Raw genomic sequence first — 23338 nt, 5'->3', positions numbered from 1 at the left:
CCTCCTGGTCCGCTAACGAGGCTAATGCGGTAAGTGACAATAGCCCATCTTGGTTCCTGATTTAGGGGCTCAGGACGGAAGCTGGGCTCCTGGGAGTGAAGACGTGAATTCTCCACGACACTAAACCTTCAAATAAATCTCCTCCAGTCAGAGAAGCCCAGGGCACTAAATCCCACGCGCCGGTAATTGAAACCCTTAGAGCTTTCTTGGGTAGGGAAATTGCTGAGAGAGAGAGAGCAGCAGGGTTCCGGGTCGGGTGGTGGGCCAGCACAGGGGCTGCAGAGGACTCCGTGATGGGGAAGCACCAGGTATCTGCCTGTCCCAGTGAGGGTGTCTGTCTGTCGGTATTTCTAGACATGGGATTTCACTGGCTGGCTGGTTTGTGTAGCTACTGCCTACCCTCTTCCCACTAAGTCTACGAACACTTGGTATTTTTCTGGGACAGCAGTTATGGAGCCTCTGCCTTCTGAAACCCTTGCAGCCTCTGCTTCTCTTTGGCCATGAAGCCAGGCTTTATTTAAGCAGAAAGAATCTTCAGCATTACCTCGATTGCCTCCCTTCCCCTCTTTCATCCTCTCTCACCCCCACCCACCCCATCTTTTCCTCCCCTCCGGACATTCCCCTGCTGTCCCTTCAAGTCCTCTTGCATTAACTTAGTCACTGAATCATTCAACAGTCATTACCACTCTGTACCAGACCCTCTTCAGGGTCCTGAGTGTACCAGGATGTCAGAAAACTTCCCTGCCCTCAAAAAGCTCAAGGTCTACCAGGGGAGACAGATGAATAAACAGACAGTTGCAATATTATCCGATGTGTGCCCTAATAGAGGTGTTCAATTCAGTTCAGTCACTCAGTTGTGTCTGACTCTTTGTGACCCCGTGAACTGCAGCACTCCAGGCCTCCCTGTCCATCACCAACTCCCAGAGTTTATCCATACTCATGTCCATTGAGTCGGTGATGCCATCCAACCATCTCATCCTCTGTCGTCCCCGTGCCCTCCCGCCCCCAATCTTTCCCAGTATCAGGGTCTTTTCAAATAAGTCAGCTCTTTGCTGACCAAAGTGAAGTGACCAGGTGGCCAAAGTATTGGAGTTTGAGCTTCAACATCAGTCCTTCCAATGAACACCCAGGACTGATCTCCTTTAGGATGGACTGGTTGGATCTCCTTGCAGTCCAAGGGACTCTCAAGAGTCTTCTCCAACACCACAGTTCAAAAGCATCAATTATTTGGCGCTCAGCTTTCTTTATAATCCAACTCTCAGTAGAGGTGTAGACATATAGCATGAAGAAGAGGAGTTCCCTGTCAGTGAAAGCTTCCGAAAGGACGTATTGTCTGAGTGTGATCTTAATAGGAGTTACAAGTTGCCCGTGCGGAGACGGATGTTGTGGGCATTATTGGCAGTGAGAATAATAAGTGGAGAGCTAGGTCTTGCCCAGCCGTAGCACACAGCGTTGCTGGAGGGGATATGAGACTGGAGAGAGACTGTCTGATAAGGAGTTCAGGATTTATGCTGTGGGCTTTGAGAGCCACAGAAGGATCTTAACTAGCTGAATGATAGGATCTGATTTGTGTTTTAGGAATATCCTTCCAGCTGTAGAGATAGAAATGGATTAGAGGGGAGAGAGATGCATTAGGAAATATAAGAGTAGACTGGAGATGATGTCTGAACGAGGCCAACGGAGAAAAGAAGATGGTGTGAGGGCACTCAGGAGGTGAAAACAGCTACGATGCTGATTTATTGGATGTAGGAGCCTGAGTCAAGGGTAAGAGTCTAGACTGCCGATGGAGGGAGTTCGGTGGGTAGTGGTGCCATACCCTGAAATTGAAAAAGCAGGAGAGCGGGTCTAGAGGAAGATCAGTCTCGTTTCAGGCACGTGGAGGCTGAAGAGCCTGTGGGACATCCAAGTAGAGAACCTGGTCCACAGTGATATGTACAGGTCAGGACTGGAGGTACGAACGGCGGAAACGGAGCCACAGTAGCGATCATGCAGAGTGCAGGGAGAGAAGCAGATGATGGTGAGGATGACAGCTAACGTCAGGAGAAGGAGCGTGGTGGAGAGCATGGGCTCCACTATGGCCCTGCCTGAGTGGGAAGTCCAGCACCACCACTCACCAGGCACCCATGGCAAGTTACAGAACTTCTTACACCTCTGTGTCCTCATTTATAAAAGGAAGGGAGGAATACTACAGTGCTTGGCACGGAGAAAGCATTTGATCAGTGTTATCACTTCCCTCCCTCCTCATCCATTCAACTCCTACTTATCCATCACATCTCAGCTTGTGTCAGTTCCTCCGAGAAACCTTTCTGGATTCCTCTGAGCAGGGCAAATCTCCATGTTATAGGCAGGACTCTGGTCACCTCTCTTTGACACAACTTCCATGTTACAGTATTTGTATAATTCGTTTATTGCATGCTTCCTGCTTGCAAGCTCCATAAAGACACAGATTTCATGGTTTCCTTAGACCTTGGTGTAACGCCTAACACATGGAAGACAATACCTGTTTATCAAATTAATGAATGGATATAGCTGCAGTTCCATCATATTTGGCAAATGATGACCATCGAGGATTTATCTGACTGAGAACAGATTGATTGAGAGTAGGGTGGTAGGGGTGAAAATCAGACTGCCATGAGTTCAGAAGTGTTTGGGAGAGAAAGGAGTGTCGGAGCATCTTAGGTGAAAAGGAAAGTGGAAAGAAAGGGCATTAGCTACAAGAGACCATATGGAAGAGATGGGAGGATGCTGCTGATATTGTTGTAATGGGGGAGACAGGGTGTATGTGCTGATGGAGGGAAGCATGAGAAGGGATGGGGGAGGACGCGGGAGAGAAAGGAGAACAGGACAGCTTCCCCAGGGAATGGGATTCTCAGTCCAGGAAAAGAGATTAAGCAAAAACAGGAGGGTGAATACCTCTTGCACTGAAACTGAAAGGAAATAAAGAAGTGCATTTTGGGTCTGGAAGTTGAGAGAATTCATGCCCAAGGACTTCAAATTTCTAGGTGAAATAGGCAGTAAGACCACCTAGTAAGACAGAGGGACAGAAGGTGGGGAGGGGGACTCAAAATAATAAAACATTATTGGATTGTCTCTGTGGAAAAGGAGAGACAGAGCTGACCAAGGGCATGGAAAAGGATTGCTTAGCAGTGCTGAGATTGGAAACTGTGAATTTTTATTGGCACATCTCTGCGTGGTTTTGTGATTCTCCCCAGCTGCGTTTAGCCGCCTGTGTGTCTGAGGCAGAGAGGAGAATAGCTGGGTTGTGGAGAAGGCAGAGGCAACAAGGAGGTTGAGTATGTTGGCAAGAGGGTGTTGAAGTGACGCTCCCTGGGGTCCAGGCTAGAAGCCCTGAGTAAGTGGTCTGGGGAGATAAGAGGAAGAGAGAGAGGGTCCAAGGCCATGAGAGGGCTTGGGGCGAGGGAGTTCTTTCACAGAACAATTTTGGTTGTTGGCAAGGTCCTCCAGGAGGATGTGGAATACAGGAAAAAACAACAGGAGCTGACAAGATCAGGGCAGGTGTCACCTGGGTGACAGGTGAGTGTCAAAGTCCTAGGCAGATATGGAGAAGGCGGATAAGAGCGATGAGGGATGCAGGGTGGTACCTTCCCTCAGGGTCCACTGGGTGGAGAATCAGTGGTCTGAAAGCAGCAGTGGGCACTAAGCGAGACACTGACCCCACCTCCTGGCCTGAGGAACCTGGAGTTGGAGAGGACACAGGGAAGTGATGTCACCAGGGAATATAAGTGATGTTTCCAGGAAAGGGAAGAGTACCTTACTGCCAAGGTACTAGGTCCCAGAGGGCATGGTAGGAACATCGTCAAGAGCCCGCTCTGACCCCTCTCTTCCCAGCATCTCTCCTAGGACCCTCTGCGTCCCTCGCCCATCTCCCTGACTTGACATCACCCCTCTGGCACCATCCACTCCGCAGTCCATGTCCTGCCCATCTGTTCTCCCATCCCATCCTCGAATCCTTCCCTCCTCTTCCCACACCTCCTCCCCAGTTCTCTCCTCCCCAAACCCTCCTCCTGCCCTGCCCCACCCCAGCCGGCCTGAGTGAGCAGGAACCCCTGCACCTTCATTTCTCAGGTCACTGCTTGGCTAATGGGCTATTAATTTGCTCAATCGTCCCCTGTGAGGCAAACTCAATTTCTGCCAGCCAGTCGTCCCTCCCTGTCGACAGTGTGATTGATTGGAGGAACAGCTGTCACCGCCCGGCTGCCCGCTCCCTGCCTCTTCCGCGCAAGTCCGCGCCACCCCTCCTCCTCGGGCCGCCGCCCCGCGCCCACAGAGGCAGCGCACCCCTGCCACCTGCCCAAGGATCTGTCGCCAGCAATGAAAAATGACAGAAATATTTAAGGACAAATAAGGTTTCCCAACGCAATTGAAAATGATTACAGGCAGCTACAGATGGGGCCAATCTGATGCGCAGCAGCAAATCAAATCGAATTTCCTTATCGGCGTATTATTTTAGGCGTTATCTGGCACGTTGATGCAGTTATCAATTCAATTTCAGCCGCCGGTCCGCTGTTTACTGTCTCGCCTTTGCTGGGAAAAGGTAAACATGCTCAGCCCAGCAAATTAATTTCTGGCCGAAGACAGAGGCTGCAAAGGACTGCTCCGCAGGCCCCGCGGCCCCCACCGTGGCCCTGGGCTGCAGTGGGCCAGGCTGACTGGGCTGCAGGGGCAGGCCAGAGCTTGCCCAGGGAGCAGAAGCCCCGCTGCTGCTTGCCCGCTCCTGGCCCCAACCCCAAGCAGGATTCAAGGCTCCTAGGAGGCTGAGGTGACCGCTGTTGGCTCTGCGGCTGCTGCCAGGGAGAGGTGAAGGTCTCCCATTAATTTCCAGCTAAAAATGACAAATTCATCTTGGACGACAATTAAATGAAGTCAGTAATTGATGCTAATTGATCTCCAGATGCGAGGGCTCCCCTCAGCCTTAGCAGCACGTGGCTGTCTTGCTCACTCTGCCCACCCCAGCCCTTCTCCTCTACTTCTCTTCCTCTCTTGGCCCTTGCATACCTCCACCCCGCCCCCACCAGGGCTCTGGGTCTCTGCACCCCGCAGGTCTGTAGGAGACAGCTGGCCGGGGCTGGGCTAGCAGGCAGTGCCCGAGGCCAAGCAGCTGGCCCGCTGCCCGTCCCACCCTGCAGGCACTTGTAATCAGTGCCCCAACGTCCCCCCGTGAGCTGAGAAAGCAGGTAACACTGGCCTCCTTGGCGGTTCAGGATTTACTGCCCACAGCTGTGGAGGTTCCCACTTCATTTTTATAAGCCCTTAGTCAGAGCCAGCAGGGGGTAAAGCACACTTGGATTTACTTTGCTTTACACAGTCCAGTCCTAACATTTTGGCTTCATGGCAAGGAAGATGCTGGAGGGGAGTGAAATGTGTGGACATGCCAGGGAGTGTCCGGGTGGACTCAGTCTACGCTTGCATGTATGCCTGTGCTCACATGCATTTGTCTAGATGGGAACAAATACCCACACTTGTCTGAGCACCTGGGTGTGCCAGTGCTCACGCGCGCATGTGTGTGTCCAGACATTTGAGAGGATATTTGTGCATGTCCATATGTGGATGTTTTCCTGAACTGGGCCCTTTTCTGCAGTTTATAATAAAGCCTAATCCCAGGGAACTCTGGGAGGCCCACCTGCCCCACCCACCACAGGCCTGGCCCAGCACAGGGCACTGTCTGGAAGTCATTAGCTAAGGGACAAGGGGAAGTTAGCTAAGAGGAGAGAGGCTGCAGTTGTGTCTGGGGCAGCCAAGTTCAGTGGTATGAAATAGCTGTGACCCTTGAAGCCCCGACAGCCTCTAAACAGGCTGGCTAGTGCTCTTGGCTGAAGCAAAGGCTCATGGGGTCAAGGGTTTAGGGTCCATGCCCGACTAGTGAGCTTGACTGTGCCTTGGCCCACAGTCCTTAGCTCCAGCTCCAGCCCACATGTGAGCCTCAACTACCCACAGGCTGACCTCCACCTGGCTGTCTTGCAGATGTTGGCTACTGGCCCCCCAAGAGCCATGCCCCCTCCATTGCTATAGACAGTAAATAGTATCCATCACAATAGGGGTCAGGGCATCAGCGAGGCTCCAGTTTTACAAGAACCTGGAGCTGGCAGGAGGCCATATGGAGCGGGCAATACCAATCTGGGTTTCTGCCAGCAGAGTAGAGGGAAGGGAAGATGGCAAGGGCGTGTGGGCATGAACATGTCAACCCTGTGGATCCTGAGTTTATATGTCACCTGTAAGCAACCTGGTGCTGTGAGGGAGTCTTCCCTATAGCAGGAAGAGGAGCAAGTGAAGAAGATCGTGTACAGTAGATAGATGATCAGACCAGGGGCAAGGTAGAGGCAAGGAACCAGATAAAACCTCCACATCTCCCAGCTAACATCCGCGTCTTCTGGGGATTTAGCAAGGTCAACAACCATTTATTCATTCATTCAAGGAATATGTATTTGTTTCTACTTAAACTACTAATATCGTCTTACTTTGGGTTACGCCCCCTGCAAAATACTGAAAGTCGAAAGTGTTAGTCACTCAGTCATGTCCGACTCTTTGTAGCCCTCCAGGTTCCTCTGTCCGTGGGATTCTCCAGGCAAGAATACTGAAGTGGGTTGCCATTCCCTTCTCCAGGGGATCTTCTGGGACTATAGCAATAAACAAGTTATTCCCTGCCCACAAGAAATTTAGTCTAAAGAGAGTGACAGATACATGATAGGCAACTGTAACACTGTGTGACCAGAGGTAACACAGGAAACTATGGGAACACAGAGGAGGCACCTAGTGCAGTCTGGAGGAGTCAGGAAAGGCTCCCTGGAAGAAAGAATTCAGAGTCTTAAAGGATGAGCAAGAGTTAGCCAGTCTGTGCAAACGGTCCCTGCCATACCCTTTTTGGTTGCATGGCAAGCCCAAAGCAGAGACAAATAGGCCTCTTTGCTTCCAAGTGACTCTGGAACTGCTAAAAAATATCACCAGACCACCAGCCACTGCCCTGGGGTCTGGGCAGGAGAGTGCAGAGCTGTTTTCAGGGCATCCCTGGGCACTGGCAGATAAGGATGGGCCATAGCTAAACACACATCTCTCCTCTGCCCGCCCCACCCCCACCCCCTCGACCAGGGATGCCTATTAATCCTGACAAATGATGACTTACGAACATGTAATGCAAACTGATTCATCATACATTCAAATCCGCTGCCCCGCCCCAGCGGGAGGCCCCAGCCAGACAAGTGTATTACACGGATAATGTATTTGACGTATTAATAAAACCAGCCGCATTGCTCTGGCGCGGGGACTGGGGAATGCCAATATACGATGACAGATCACATATTGATGAAATCCAGATGTTTGGAATCATAGTCTTGGGGCCTTGTTCATATTGACTGAAGGTAAAAAATGCCGTCTGTCAGCAGGTTAACTCTTCCTCTCCCACGCTCACAGAGGCACCAATCACGGTTTTCTGGAGAGAAGAGAAGGAGGAAGCAGACGAGTGAGAGGGGAGAGTGGTGGCTTGGCTGGATGAGGTGGGGTAGATGGTTGTACTGTGGACTCGATGGGTGGAAGAGACACTTTGCATGCCTTATGTTCTTAACCTCTCAGCAGCACGCAACCCTATGGACCATGCTCCCCACTCACCCTTCCCTTCTTGCGTTTGATGACATCACCTTGTTTTCATCCTCCTCTTGGCTGTTTTTAGTCTTCAGTGACTAAAACTTCTTCTACCTGTTGGAATTCCTCAGCCTCTTCTTACTGTGCCCTCTCGCCCTAGGTGATCTCCCCTACTCTTAAAACTTTTGTTGAGTATTTACCATGTGCAAGACATTATTCAAGGCACAGAGGATGCAGTGCTGGTGAATTTCGGTCCTTATCTACATGTCAGCATTTCCAGTTCTATCCTTCTAGCTCTGGCTCACATATAGTGCCTACTCAGCATTTTCACGGAGTATGTCTTAACCGTTCCTCAAACTAAGTTCATCCAAAACAGAGCTCATCATTTTCTTCCTTCTCAAGCCTACTGCCCTTCCTCCTATTCCACAAGTCAGTAAATGGTCTACCACCTAGCAGCTGTTCAAGGGAGACAGCTTGGAGCCATCCTTGATTCCTGTCTGTCCTTGAACCCCCATGTCCAGTCCACCTGCTTCTGTTCATCTCATCATCGTCCGTATCATCTAGCTAGAGCAGGTCACCATCATGTCTCACCTCAGTTAGGGAGATAACCCCCTAGATGATCTTCCTGCACTTGCTCTTATCCCCTTAGATCTTTCTCTGATTTGCAGTTAGAATGATCTTTTTAGGATGAAAGTCTGAGATGTCACTCCCCTACTTAAAATTCTTCAATGACTTCTCCCTGTATGTTAAAAATTAATAATTAGCCAAAATCCTTAATATAGTGGAAAGTCCTCTGGGATCTGGCCTATCATCAGCTCTCAGTACTCTGCCCCTCGCTGCTCCAGCCACATTGAACCCTTTTCAGTTCTTCACTGAGGCTTTATTTCTGTACCTTCAAACATACTGTTTTCTACGTACTATGGCTCACTACTCCTCCACTATCATTGCTTGAACTGGTTCCCACTCATCCTTCAAGGCTTTGCTTAAAAATCACTTCTTTTACCTCCCAGGCAAGATAGTCTACTCCCATAGTTCTATGTCCTTCCCTTGTTCTAAGACCATGCTGGGGATATTTGTTGAATGTCTCTATCCACAATTAGTGACTAACCTCCCTGAGGGCAGAGAGTATGTGTTCATTATTGCATGGCATTCATACTGTAGCAGACCCATCTTGGTACTCGTTGACATTTGTCAATGATTATTGAATCATAACCTAGGTGATAGGCTAGGTAGGTAGGTAGCCAGGTATTGTGCAGTGGTTAAGAGCACTGGCTTTGAAGTCAGACAGACCTAGATTTAAATCTTTGCTCTGAACCTTCCAGCTGTGTCATTTCATTGTTCTGAGCTCCATTTTCCTCATCTATATAATACAAATAAATTATACCTACCTCACAAGACTGTTGTAAAGATTAAATGAAATAAAATAGATGCAGCATTAACCTGTAGCCTAACATACAGTAACCTTCCATAAACAGTTATTATTATTAGGGGGCAGATAAAGGATAAATGGATGAATGGTTATATTGACAAACAAACAAGTAAATAGAATGTGGGTATGGATGGCTATGAAGAAGTAGCTCCATGGAAGCTGAAAGGCCCAAGGTGCCTACTGAGTGGTACACAATCTTGATCATAGCAGGGAAGGAGGCTGAATACAGAGCAAGGCCAATCTGGTGTCAGGATGGGGTAGATACAGACACAAACAGCAACACTGTGCCAGGTTCTTACTAGAGATAATGGTGACTCATCTCTTGCACACAGCCCTGATTTAACTAGAACCTCACAAAGGTGCTGAGTAAGTTATTATCATCCTTGTTTCAAGAAGAATCTCCAACTCAGAAGTGTTAAGTGATTTTCCCAAGGTCTCACAGCTAATAAGAGGCAATCCTGCTCAAAGACTCTTGGTCATTGGGAAGTGGAAGCTCTTCTACTGGGACAGCAAGAGGGGAAGGGCAGGTCACACATGTGTGTATATACAAACACACTTGTATACACACACGTACTCTTTTTATTATTTATTTATTTGGCTGTGTTGCGTCTTAGTTGTGGCATACACCGATCCTTCGCGGCAGCGTGTGGGTTCTGTAGTTGTGGCTGGCGGGCTTCATTGCCCCAAGGTATGTGGGATCTTCGTTCCCCCACCAGGGATCAAACCCACGTCCCCTGCACTGGAAGGCAGATTCCTAACTACTGGACTACCAGGGAAACCCCACGTAGGTACTCCTGAAAGTTCCAGCCTCTATTGCCATATATCATTAGAGTTAGCCTCCCCCTCATTTTAACCCTCCCCATTCTTAAATCAGACACCGGGCAGTCAAACTCTGCCTTTTGTGTTCTGTGGAGAAAAGATGATGAGGTTGGGGTTTGCTCTTTAAACAAGCAGAGAGGAAAGAATGGAACCCACAGGCAACAGAACTGGGATGAAACCAAACGGGCCAAGCTGGAGAGGCAATCGCAGGGTGGGGAGTTGCAGGGCGGGACGTGGGTTAGTGATCGAGGAAGAGTGGGCTTTCTCTTTGAATGGGACCCTCATCCTCCAGGGCCCAGTTCTGCACCAGGCCTCACCATGGATGATGGGAAGGATGGCAGAGAAGTAGCAGCCCAGCCCCTGAGCTGCCTGCTCCCAGTGGCCAGCAGTTCCCAACAGAGGGGGGCAGCAGAGGGCTGATCTGGGACCCCAGGTACCTGAGGCCTTGATCCAAGGCTTGAGGCCTGGACTGGCTGCGGCCTGGCCCAGGCCAGGGAAAAGCTACTTGTCTCGCAGGCTGCTCCTCAGCAGGCCTGTCCCCACTCACAACCACAGGCAGTCACTTTCTGGTGGAGCCTGGCTGTTTTCTGGTGGGGAGCTACCCCAGAAAGGGGAAGGGACCCTCTGGAGGTCCCACCCCTAGGGAGCCTCCAGGCAGGGCCTGTCTTAGCCCTGACATTCTGCTTCCTGAGCCTGCGGTGCCCTGTGTTAGACTGTGGGTAGGGCCAGGCCCCTCTGCCGCCGTTTCTCCTCTTGCTGGGGGGATACCTGTGGCAGGCGGAGAAGTGGAGGTGGTAGGCACAGTGGCAGTGGCAGCGGCGGCGGCGGTGGGGTGGCGGGAGGTAGGTGCGGTAATGAATGTGGACGGGAGGCGGAATGAGCGATCCATCTTTGCATGGGAGGGGAGGGGGCCGCGCGCCTCCCCCTCGACACACTCACACACTCAATCAGGCGCTGTCAGACCTCCGGCCGCCTGGCATTTTGGTGAAGAATCTCTCAGCTAAAAATTGTTGTCAGTCCCATTTCCTCGTTATCAGTGCAAGGGCTGAGGCAGCGCCCGGGGATTAGCAGAAGCGGCGAGCGCCCGCACCGCCATCCACTGCCGATAACACCCGGCCTCCCGCCTCACCTCCCCCATTCATCATCTTTAGCACTGACAGCCCGTCCCAGTCCCTGTCCCCAGCCCCTCATGCTGCCCACGTCTCCCCACGATGCTGCTCAGCCTGGCTCCTGACCTCCCTGGGGAACTAGGCTTCCTGAAGAGGGAATAGGATTCAACCTAGCACGTCTGACCTGGACCCACCTGTGGCGGAGAGCTTTGGTGGGCTCAGGGGTAGGGGGCCACCGGCTGGAGTGAAGAATGCTCAAGGAGAAGATGCTTTCTGACAGCCTGCCCCTGCTGGGCTGGTTTGCCTACCTGCGATGCTGGCAGCGGTGTTGGAGAAGGCATTCCTGCATCAGATGGGCAGCTGGACTAAGGATTTCTGGAGGCCTCTCCAGTCTGAGATGGACTTCCCAGATTCTGGAAACTGTGGAAGGAGAGCCCGAGGATGCCTCGGAAGAGTAGGGGGTTGAACAGTGCCTTCCCACCCCCAAAGGCCCACAGCCTCCTCCTCTGGGCCATCCCCAGCGGTTTTATGGCCCGTTTTATGGCCACTGTAATGGCCCAGGTCAAAAGCTTCAGGGAGCTGTATTCTGGGAATTATGCAAACGAGGAGCAGGCCCAGGGCCAGAGTATGGATTTTGTCATTAAACCTGGGCAGGCCATGTCGTTAGTGCAGTAAAACCCACGTCATGACCACAGGTCTCAATATAAAATTATAGGGAACACAGCGGCAGAGGGGAAGCAGGGTGCCCACGGCCATGCTGGCACCCCCTGAGAACATGGGGATGGGATGCAGGCCGGAGGCTGCGGGGTACCCAGGCTGATCCCTGTGACTGATCTTCCTGAAGTTGGGAGCCAGGAAGAGGAACTGAGGCCAAGCTGGGAAAAGTAGAAGATCCCTGTGGCAGGAAAGCAGATGAACTGAGCACAGATATATGGGAATGCTAACGCCTGCTTCCAGGTGCAGAGGGAGGAACTGGGGCTCTGGCAGCCCTAAGAACCATACATGGTACCCCAGGCGGAGGGGGCTGAAACCCTGATATTTCCACCTCAGCTCTGACCTCATGTCCTAGGTCCTAACCTTTCTCTATTCTCGTCTCTCACCATTTCCCCCTTCTGTCCCAGCCCCTACCTCAATGCTCGATTTCAACAGCCTTGTCAGTTGTCCCTTAGTCACCCTCCATGCCTGCCAGCAAGCATTACCACCCTCCTCTGGCCCCTTCCTGCCCCCCCCCCCACCACCACAAGCACCCATTCCTGCCTCCCTCAGCCCTGACTAAGGCTGCACGGACTGCAGTCACTGACCTTCTTTTCCAGTTTTCTCGCTGGTTTGTGATCTTCTTGAGGCCAAGACTGTGTTTTCTTTATCTCTGAGCCCATTTCTCCTAGAATAATACATGACATAGAATAATTGTTTGATAAATATTTGATGAATGAATAAGTAAATGAAGCAATGAGATCATGAGCCAAGTAGAGGGGTCCCTGCCCAGTTCTGAGCCTCAGTTTCCCCATCTGTAAAATAAAGATAATGGCTTGAAGAATTTCTAGGGTCTCACTCACCTCTGAGATTCTCTGGCTGAATGAAGATTATTATAGAATGAGTCTAGAATCCTCACCTCCCTACTCCTAGACCAGGGCCACATCTGCCTTTTTTACTCAGAGCTGCCTTTCAGCTGTCCCCTGAATATCTGGGGCACAGCTCCCAGGGCATATGATCAGTAGACCCCTTCCCCTCCTCAGAGACCTAGCCACACTGACTAGAGCCACCCCTACCTGACCCTGCCACACACAAAGCCTCCAGAGCAGACATCCCAGTTCTGCAAAGGTCATCTGGCTTCTGGGACAATCAGCTCTTCATTTCTACCTCTCTTCCTTCCCTTCGTCTTCTCCGCTATTTTGTTTCATCACTGGGAATCTAATCTATGCCAGGTCTTTTTTCAACTGTCTATAAACTAAAAGATGACTAAGAAATAGTCCAGCCCACAAGAAGCTCACAACTCAATCATCCATTCATTCATCACTTTGCCCCCATTCTCTGCCTGGAATTCTTCTTAGGCGCATCTTAAATTTTGTTTCTTTGGTTAAGCCTTCTCTTTTTCCACTTCTCAAAACACACATCTGGGATGAATCACTCCCTCCTCTGAGCTCTCAGTTGATCTAGTCTGGGCATCCAGGAGAGCTATACTCTTGTGTCAAAAGGAGATAGGTTCTTGTGTTCAGCCTAAATGGGGAGCTCCCTCAGACATAGGGTTGCTAGACCTAGCAAATAAAAATATAAGACATTCAGGTAAATTTGAATTCTAGAAAAACAATGAATAACTTTTAACATAAGTATGTCCTGTGCAATAGTTGAGACATACTAAAGTGAAAGTCACTCAATCGTGTCCGACTCTTTGTGACCCCCTGGACTATTCAGTCCCTGGAATTCTCCAGGCCAGAATACTGCACCAGGTAGCCTTTCCCTTCTCCAGAGGGATCTTCCTAACCCAGGCATCAAACCCAGGCCTCCTGCATTGCAGGTGGATTCTTTACCAGCTAAACCACAAGGGAAGCCCAAGAATACTGGAGTGGGTAGCCTATCCCTTTTCCAGCATCCCAACCCAGGAATCGAACCAGGGTCTCCTGCATTGCAGGTGGATTCTTTACCAATGAGCTATCAGGGAAGCTACAAAATGCCCAGTTGAATTTCACATAAACAATTAATATTATTTTTAGTATAAGTTTCCCCCTTTGGCCATGGAAAACTTACACTAAAAATAATATTGTTTATGTGAAATTCAGCTGGGCATTTTGTATTTAATCTGGCAACCCTACCCAGTCAACTATCTTAGTCATCACTGGTGTGGACTTTATCTCTCTAAAAGCTGATTTTGACTCTCTCCAAGCATCAGAGGAAAGAAGAGGCAGGGAGAAAGATCTGACCTTAAGCTAAAGAAGCATTCCTTCCTACAATCAGAGTTTACATGGATAGGGATGTTTCTAGATGAATAGAGCTCCTCAACCCTGTGCCTATAAGCAAAGGCTAGGGGAGCATTGGCTGGGCAAAGTGGCAAGGGTGGGAGTTTAGGAATCCCATGAAGAGCACTAGGCAAACTTCAGGCCCCTTCCTAGCACAGTGAGCTCTGGTTACCATCAGGGACAGAGTCTAGGCTCCCAGGGGGCCCCCAAGTCAGTATAGCCAGTGCTAGATCCACGTGTGCCTGTGTATTGAGGGCACACAATTTGAAGGGCATTTTGGAGGGGAAAGCTCAGAATCTGCTAGACTCACAGCAGCCAGTGAGGTTAGCCAAGTGAGGAGTGAGACCTGAACTGGGAGAATGTAGATTCCAGGAATACTGAAGCAGAATGGACAGGACTTGGTGGTTAAATGAATGTGGGAGAGGGAGTAAAGCAAGGAAGGGGCCGAGGGCAAAGTGAAGGTTGCTGGCTTGAGTGACCAAGTGAATGCAGGCGTCTTTCACTGAGAAGCGCACTGGGTCTTTGCTGTCGCACATGGACTTTCTCTTGTGGCGAGCAGAGGCTGCTCTCTAGCTGTGCACAGGCTTCTCATCGCGGTGGCTTCTCTTGTTGCTGAGCTGGGCTCTAGGGCACATGGGCTCAGTAGTTGTGGTGCACAGGCTTGGTTGCTCACCAGCATATGGGATCTTTCCAGACCAGGGATCAAACCTGTGTCCCCTGCCTTGGCAGGTGGATTCTTAACCACTGGACCACCAATGAAGTCTAAGTATTCGATTCTAGATGGTTGAGTTTGAGGTTCTTGTAGGACATTCAGGCATTGGTGTCCATTAAGTATTTGGCTATAGGGGTCTGGAGAACATGGGAGGGATCTGGGGCAGAGAAATGGATGTCAGCAGGGCACAGGTGGGAGTGAGCGCCAGTAAGAATACACAAGATGGTCCCATAGGCAGAGAGAGGAGAGGAGAGGCCATGGAAAGGAGCATGGGGAAAAGAGAGGGGCTGGGAGAGAATGCTACCCTGGTCCTTTTCGGTCTTTCCCACCCAACTGTGAGTACCTCAGGGCAGGGACTAGATCTGTGTCCCCACTGCTGTGCACTAGGCCTGGTTCAGCACAGACATCAGACAATGTTTGTTGAATGACTGCAGGAACGATCCCTTTTCTCCCTCTTTTCTTCCTTCTGCTTTGGAAAGTGTGAAAGCAGCGAGGAAAGGAGTGACGGGGGGGCCCTGGATATTCCGGGTGACACTGTGATTAAACCAAGACCTGCTTCACTAACGTGTGAAATGAAGTGATCAAGGTTTGATTGCACAGAGCATTGATTGTGTCCTGATAGATTTCCGGGAGGGGCAGCTGGCTGAGGAGGTGCTGTGCATGGTCACAGCCTCTGGAGCCGCAAAGCGGAATAATGTTCATGGGTTCTGAGACCCTCAGGCTCACCCTTCCTCCAGGCCAAGAAGCCCTAGGAGGCAGCAGAGGCTTGGGGTGGAGGATTGGGATGTGGCGTTTCTCTCCACGTATAGCCCAGCTTATATGTCTGTCTCTCCTTCTCTCACCAGGTAAGAAAAAGGCAGCAGCACTGTTTGACAGCCAGGCCCCTATTTGCCCCATCTGTCAGGTCCTGCTGAGGCCCAGCGAGCTACAGGAGCATATGGAGCAAGAACTAGAGCAGCTGGCCCAGCTGCCCGCCAGGTAAGCCACCTGCCAGAGGCCTCCACTCAGGGTTCTGGCTACCAGGTCCCAGCCTCTCACAGGCAGCAAGACCCTGCTGCCATTCTCCACCTGGCTTTCAGTTCTCGGCTCCTCCGGCTGAATGGTGCTGCCTTTCTCTTCTTGCTCTGTTTCTGGAGATGTGAGGAGAGTGAGCCTTAAGTCTCAAAAAGGCACAAGAGGACCTGGAAAGGGGAGGAGCCTCAGAGCAGGGTGATGGAAGCAGGGACTGGGACTGGCAGCTCCCCAAGAAGTGCAGCCTGGGGTTGCCATCCACCTTCCCTATGACTCTCAAGGTGTGAAAGGTGACAACCTTGAGACCGTGCTCAGGCATGTCTCCCTTGCTCCAACCCATCCTCCTTGTCCCTGCCTGAAGGACCGGGTGGAGCCTCCTCCCAGAAGAGCCAAGGTTGTCAAAGGGAGCAGAGAAACAAATTACCCCAAAGCTTAAGGGTTTAAAGCAACCATTTCATGATGCTTATGGTCTGTGGGGGTCAGGAATTCAGACAACACAGAGCGGGTGGCTTGTGTCTGCTTCACCCTGTCTGGGGCCCCAGCTGGGAAGGCTTGGTGGCTGGGAGCTGAGATCACCTGGCTCCTTCATTCACACGTCTGGTGGTTGATGTTGGCTGTCAGCAGGGACCTCAGCTGGGGCTGTAACCAAAGCACCTACATATGGCTGCTCCGTGTGGCCTGTGAGCATGATAGCTCACAGTGTGGCAGCTGGAAGCATGAACGCAAAATGTTCCAGCCAGTGAGATTGAAGCTGGATCACCTTTTATTAACCTAACCTCAGAAATCACTTAATATCACTTCTGCTATACTCTCTTGGCAGTATTAACCTACCCAGATTTTAGGGACGGGGACATGTACCCCACCTTTAGATGGAGAAGGGGCAAGCTCCTCTTACAGAAGAGCATGTGGGCTCTAACCACTCTGGGAAATACAGTCAGCCACTGGGAATAGCCTGCCCCACGATTCCCAGTCCACAAACCTGGATCAGTTCAAGTCAGCAGACTTGACTGATCCTCCTTCCTCTACCTTCTCACCTAACCCCCCATGCAGGGTGCAGGGGCCCAGAGGTGAACCAGAAATCGTCCCATGTAAGTTGGTGTAGCCACTATGGAGGACGGTATGGAAATTCCTCAGAAAACTAAAAATAGGATTACCGTATGATCCAGCAATGCCACTCTTGGGCATATACCCAGACAAAACTATAATTCAAAAAGGTACATGCACCCCGAGGTTCATGGCACCACTATTCACAATAGGCAAACCACGGAAGCAACCTAAACGTCCAGCGAGAGATGGATAAAGAAGAGGCAGTGCATATACACAGTGGAATGCTGCTGAGTCATAAAAAGGAACAAAATAATGCCATTTGCAGCAATACAGAGGCAACCAGAGATATCATACCAAGTGAAGTTAGAAAGACAAATACCATATGATGCCCCTTATATGTGGAATCTAAAATATGGAATGAATGAACTTATCCACAAAACAGAAACAGACTCACAGAGAGAACAGGCTTGTGATTGCCAAGAAGGAGGGAGGGAAAGAGACAGACCTGGAATTTGGGGTTGGTAGATGCAAACTATTACATTTAGAATGGATAAACAACAAGGTCCTGCTGTATAGCACAGGGAACTATATTCAATCTCCTGGAGTAAATCATAATGGAAAAGAATATTAAAAAAGAATGTGTGTGTGTATATATAACTGATTCACTGTGCTGCCCAGCAGACTATATGGTGTACAGTGTGTATTGGCACAATGTTGCAAATCAACTATACTTCAATTTAAAAGAAAGAAAAAAATGGTCCCACCCTCAGGAGCTCATGATAGGAGTAAGGAGAGCCAGGCATTAGCAACCTTGAGGGACGGAGACCGCTCTATGGGACAGACAGGAGCTGTGGGTTCAGAAGGTACTGAACCCAGCACAGAGCAGAGAAGGCCTCCTGAGGGAGGTGAGGCTTGGGCTGAACTGAAGGCCAAAACACTACTTATCTATTGCTGTGTTACAAATTCTCCCCAAACGTCATGGCTTAAAAACAGCAAACGCTTAAAATTTCACAGTTTCTGGGGGTCATCAATTCAGACACTGCTTAGTTGGATAGTTGTGAGGGGTTGTGGCTTTTGGCTCAGGCTCTCATGAGACTGCAGCCAGGATGTCAGCCAAGGCTGCAGTCGTCTGAAGGTTCCACTGGGGCTGCAGGACCCCTCTCCAGGATGGTTCACTCGCACAGCTGTTGGCAGGAGGCCTCAACGTGCAGGTCTCTCCATAGGGTTGCTACAGTTTCCCTGAGACATGGCGGTTGACTTCCCACAGAGGAAGTGATCCAAGAGAGAGGCTAGAGAGGAAGCCACAGTGCATTTTATGATCTAGTCTGGGAAGTCATACACTATGGCTTCTAACATATTTTATTCTACTCACTAGAAGCAGGTCAGCAAGTCCAGCCCACACTCCACAGAGGGGAATTAAACACTGTAAGCTCTACCTCTTGGAGGGAAGTAAAGTGAAAGTTGCTCAGTCGTGTCAGACTCTTTGAGACCCCACAGACTATACAGTCCATGGGATTCTCCAGGCCAGAATACTGGAGTGGGTAGCATTCCCTTCTCCAGGGGATCTTCCCAACCCAGGGATTGAACCCAGGTCTGCCTCGTTGCTAGCAGATTCTTTACCAGCTGAGCTACCAGGGAAGCCTTGAAGGGAAGAGTACCAAAGAACTTGTGGAAATACTGAAAACTACCACAGAAGACTGTACTAATGATGATAATAATAGTCTTGTTGAATGCTGTGTGCCAAGAACTTTGTACTAATTTATTCAATCTTCACAACAACCACTGGTATGTGTGTGTGTGCGTGCGCCCGCGCTAAGTTCCTTCAGTCCTGTCCGATTTTTTGCGACCCCATGGACTGTAGCCCACCAGGCTCCTCTGTCCATGGAGTTTTCCCAGGCAGGAATACTGGAGCAGATTGCCATTTCCTACTCCAGGGGATCTTCCCAACCCAGGGATCGAACCTGCCTCTCTTGCGTCTCCTGCATTGGCAGGCAGATTCTTTACTGCACCTCCTGGGAAGGGCTACCACTGGGGTAGGTAATAATTATTAACTCCATTTTACAGACGAGGAAACAGATACAGAGAGGTTAAGTGACTTCTCTAAGGTTGCACAGCCTGTAAAGTGGCAAAGATAAAGGGTCAAAACTAAGCCCATACTTTTAACCACTCCCCTTTCCCTCAGCAACACACACCCAGGACTAGCCTAGAACAGAGAGGGGAAGCAACATCCTTCTACAGCTGAGTTCCATACCTTGGCTATGCAGGAGTGCTTCTGGGTGGAGGACTTCTCAACAGAAACTGAGAACAGAGGCAAAGATGGAGGGACACCCCCCCCCCCCCCGCCCCCCCGCGCAAGGGTCTGGAGAGTGGGGGCCCGAGCTCTCTTTTCTGCCTCCTCACTGCTGGCCACACCACAGCCTAGCCCCTGTGGCCCCATCCACGCACTGCCCAGGGCATCCACTTGTGTCCACAGAAGTGTTCCACCCCCACCCGTGACCCTCCGGCAATCCCTCCTGCCCCACAGCCTCTCAGAGGGTCCCCTACTTTCAAACCTTTTGGCCCCGGTCCATTTCTCCGCTCCCCGCCCCCCAGCCTTCACGAGTGCCCCACCCCTCACCCTTAACTCACGCGTCCCTTACTTCTGTGCCCCTCGTGTCCAGGCCCAGCCCAGCACCCCCTAACCCCTGGTACGTTTCCCCCCCTCCTCAACCCGGTGTCTGACAGCCGGACAGCGGGATCTGCACAGCAAGTGAAATTCCCGTCGGATCGATAAAGCCGAAGCGCTGGCGGCGACGGGTCGATGGTTTTATCTGTCTCGGCCCCGCCGCGCCCGGCGCGCTGACAGTCCGACCGGCCGGCAAAGGCGTTCAAGGGCAGCCGCGCCCGCCGCCCCCTCCCCTCGCCTATACGCCCCCGCCTCCCTGCGGCCGCTGCGCCCACCGGACTGCAGGCTGGACCTCCCCGCCGCCGCCCTCGTGATTTATCTGGATTTTTAATTGGAAAAAATTTGCGAATTAATTGATTTCAGGAACTTGCCAATTAACATTGTAATTGGGTGCGTGATAAATTCCCAAGGAGCGTGTCAGCTCCCTCCGGGCTGAGGGCCGTGGCGCCCGGGTGGGCGGGGAGGGCCCCCAGCCTTGGCTGCCCTTGCCCCGCCCCTGCCCGCTTTCCGGGAGACCGGAGGGGAGGAGAGGAGGTTGCGAGGGCTCGGAGACCCCCTCCCTCCTCTTCCCCACCTCAGTTCCGACCTGACAGGGGCCTTTGACCAGGTTATTTCACAGACGGGGAAACCGAGTCCTGCGGGAGGGCAGAGCCTGTTCTGGGCAGAACCCAGGTGAGGGCATCCCCAGCCACTGTGGCCTCCCCAGCTCTCTAGTCCGCCCCTCTGTCCCCTTCTCGGCTCCCGTCCTTTCTTTCCTCTCCTCTCCTCTCCAACTGTCCCCTCCCCCTCTCGCCCTCCTCTGCCTCCTTTGCCCCCACCCCCTTCCCTCAGCCTGGCCAGCTCCCGAGTCTGTGGATGCTGCTGCCAGGGTGCCCGTCCTTCCATCGCCCTCCCACAGGGTCAGTCCCAGAGACGCTCCTCTGGGTGGGCCTAGTTTGCGCTCTCTACCCACTTCTACCCAACAGGACAGAACATGCCCCCCACAAAGCACGCTGCTGTTTTAGACACACCTAAGGGCTCACACTGGTTGGGCTTCCCTGGTGGCTCTGCTGGTAGAGTCCGCCTGCAATGTTGGAGACCTGGGTTCGATCCCTGGGTTGGGAAGATCCACTGGAGAAGGGAACGGCTATGCAGTCCAGTATTCTGGCCTGGAGAATTCCATGGACTGTATAGTCCACAGGGTCACAGGGACATGACTGAGTGTCCCCAACTAGGGCTGGCTGGTTTTCACAGACACCAACACAAATGTATGTAGACAACATACAGGCACACACCCTCCCCCATTCCAACAGATCTACACGTGCTCACATCTACCCCCTCAAAGAACTACTTCCCACGGATGCTCATCCCCACAGGCACACAGGCAGATAGACCCAGGAAGAGGAGTCAGAACTTCTGCTGGCAAAGCACTCACACTTCTCAAAACACTTGTACATTCGAGATCAGAGGCCGTGCCCCCACACACTCCCTCACCTCATCCTCTCTCTTTACCCCTCTCAGTCCTGCACAGGCATTCCAGCTGACCCCAGGATTCAGCTAGCTGGACCAAGAACAGCAAAGTTAGATTGGGGACAGATAGTGGAGAGCCTTCAGTGCTGGAGGGTCACCTTAGGGTGGGGGAATTAGATCATCTGTGAGCTGGAGAAGCTTAATCAGAGAGCTGAGCTGTAGGAGAATCGCTCTGGAGGTGGCATGGAGCAGAATTTGGGGGTAGAAGCAAGGAAGCAAGTGAGGAAGTTAGGCAGGGTCCAGGGGACAGATTGTGAGGCTCACCTAGGACAATGGCAGTGGGAACAGAGAAGAGAGGGCATGGTGAGAGACTGGTGGGGGACTAAGCAAGAGAACTCAGCTGATTACTTGTGGGGCACTTACTGACTTCGCTTTCTGACTTGACTCACAGGAATGGTGTAGATGGTAGCAAAGCAGGTATTGGAGGGAAGGAGGAGACTGTAGACAGAGCTCTGGGTGCCCTGAGCTTTCTCTGGGATGGTGATAGTGTGGGGAGTGGACGTGGACAGACAGACAGACAGGCAGGAACATAGATGGGAGCTGGAGATTGATGGGCAGGTTGGACAGTGGCCCCCAAACTTCTCTGTGGCCCTCAGACAGGAGTTTCTACCCAGAAATAGGAAAAAACCTTAGACTCTTTCAGAGATCACACAGAGCTGAAACTGAGACTTGGCTTGGAGGGCCCTGAGCTCGGAGACCTTTTTCTGGTGGCTTCCTCAGCCACTCAGATCTGGTTTAGTCAGTGTTTTAAAGGGGCTGGAAGGAGCCAGAGGGAGGCTGGGTGACTCTAGAGGAGAGGCGGGGTGTGGAGATGGCAGTGCCCCCACCCCCACTTAAGCCTTATTTAAGGCCGGCCTCGGTGTTTGGTTGGGTAATGAACTAGATAAACAATTCCCCAAATAGATTAAAACGAAGTGTAACTTACAAAGGCGGCTGGTGATGATGGTTTATTCCCGGGCAGCACACCATTTCTTTATTTCCAAGGATAATTCAGTGTAAATCACCTTAATTAAAAGTGTCAGCCCAGCCCATGAATATTGTACTTAGGAACGCATTTCCTGGGTCCCAGTTATAATTTAAAACCCATGGATCACTAGGCAGCGAGTGACTGAGAAGGGAGGAAATCGTTGGGGGCGGGCTGTGGAAACTGGGAGGGACGAAGGCAGAGCCGAGAGGATGGGCTGGGCGGGAGCCTGGCTGACAGCCGCTGGGGGCTCGGAGCTCTCCTCTCCAAGGTGGGCCCCTCACCAGACTCCTCTCTCTGGGGGAAGCAAGCACACTTGGAGGTGATCAGGTTGTTGGAGGGAAGGTAGGGAGGGCGGGGGGAGGGGGGTGCTTGCTCAGGGAGAGGGAAGGAGTCTGACCAGTCCAACTGGAGGGAAGGTGGAGAGGATTGCAGGAAAAGATCCAGAGGACTGGCCAAGGGAGAAGCTGGACATCCTGGCCCTGAATGTCTTCATTTCTGTTCACCGGCAGAGTAAACAAAAGCTGAGTCAGCAGAGCCCTCCCCAAAGTGGAGAGAGTAAAAGAACTCAGAGCTCAGCCCTCCATCCTGAGTGTCTTTAGGAGGCAGTGGGGCCAACAGAAAAGCAGCACTCTGGACTCTGTCAGATAGGAACGCAAACCCCAAACCCTGCCTGGGCTGTGTGAGCAGTGAGGTGTCCCCCGGCCCACCAGTCAACTCCAAACTTTTTGTGAAGATCAAAGAGATGACACACTTGAAGTTCCTAGCCCATGCCTGTCACGTGTGGTGGGTGCACAACAATTGTTCAGTCTTTCCTCTTCCATTTCACCCTGATTCTGCTCAGAACACACTCAGACCTCAGTCCAGGGGCCTGGTGGGAACAGTGTCATATAGTTCCCTCATTTCTCTACCTGTAGGTCCAGGAACGGTGCTGGCAGCAGGGCAACAACAGCACTTGTTAACAGAGTGAAGGAAAGATAACAGCAACAGGCTCACATCTAGTTGCTCCTTAACGGCAGCTCAGTTTCCTCTCTGTGTCCCTTGTGCCCGGATCAGGAGCAGGAACATGGGGACCATTTATGAACAAAATGCCACTGAATGGAACCCAGTTTGGTGTCTTTTCCTGTCTGTGATGCCCCCACTGTGTGATCAGACAGGCATACAGCTGGTTTGTTTTTTTAATATTTTGGCCACATCATGTGCCATGCAGGATCTTAGTTCCCTGACCAGAAATCAAACCCATGCCCCGCCTACCCCCACCGCAAGCTATTTTTACACTCAGATCTTAGTCTCAGCCTGCTGCCAAGCTACCGGCCCCTTCACTGTGACGTACATCTGCTTCTGTGGGTGTGTCCATGTACGGCTGCATTTGTGGGTGCCTGAGTGTTGGGCGTGTGTCAGCACACGTGGGTGTCTGTACCTGTGCATGCTTGTGTGAAGGTGGGCACGTGAGCAGCTCTTCATCTCGGCCTGGGTGACAGTTGTGAATGTCTTTAAGGACACGGCCCTGGAAACGCGATTCTGCC

The 23338-nt window shown here is 51.5% G+C and overlaps 1 protein-coding gene and 1 long non-coding RNA gene across 3 annotated transcripts in view; one reads left to right on the top strand and one right to left on the bottom strand.

Annotated features, from left to right (window-relative positions):
- RNF220 (ring finger protein 220) overlaps positions 1–23338 on the top strand; it is a 261358-nt gene that overhangs the window by 209140 nt on the left and 28880 nt on the right. For both annotated transcript variants that reach the window (XM_068964021.1, XM_068964020.1), the window contains exon 2: positions 15462–15594. In XM_068964021.1, coding sequence (XP_068820122.1) covers positions 15462–15594 — 133 coding nt within the window. The remainder of the gene's footprint in view (positions 1–15461; positions 15595–23338) is intronic.
- LOC138072815 (uncharacterized) lies at positions 7288–21872 on the bottom strand. Its single transcript, XR_011144410.1, has 4 exons — positions 21774–21872; positions 12252–12331; positions 11259–11370; positions 7288–7444 (listed from the first exon to the last, which is right to left on the bottom strand). It is a non-coding gene; the product is annotated as an uncharacterized lncRNA (long non-coding RNA).

Source organism: Capricornis sumatraensis, chromosome 2 (genome assembly GCF_032405125.1).
Source record: "Capricornis sumatraensis isolate serow.1 chromosome 2, serow.2, whole genome shotgun sequence".
Taxonomy (NCBI): Eukaryota; Metazoa; Chordata; class Mammalia; order Artiodactyla; family Bovidae; genus Capricornis; species Capricornis sumatraensis.
Note: the sequence above shows the minus strand (reverse complement) of the source record. Positions and strands in the feature narration are given on the sequence as shown.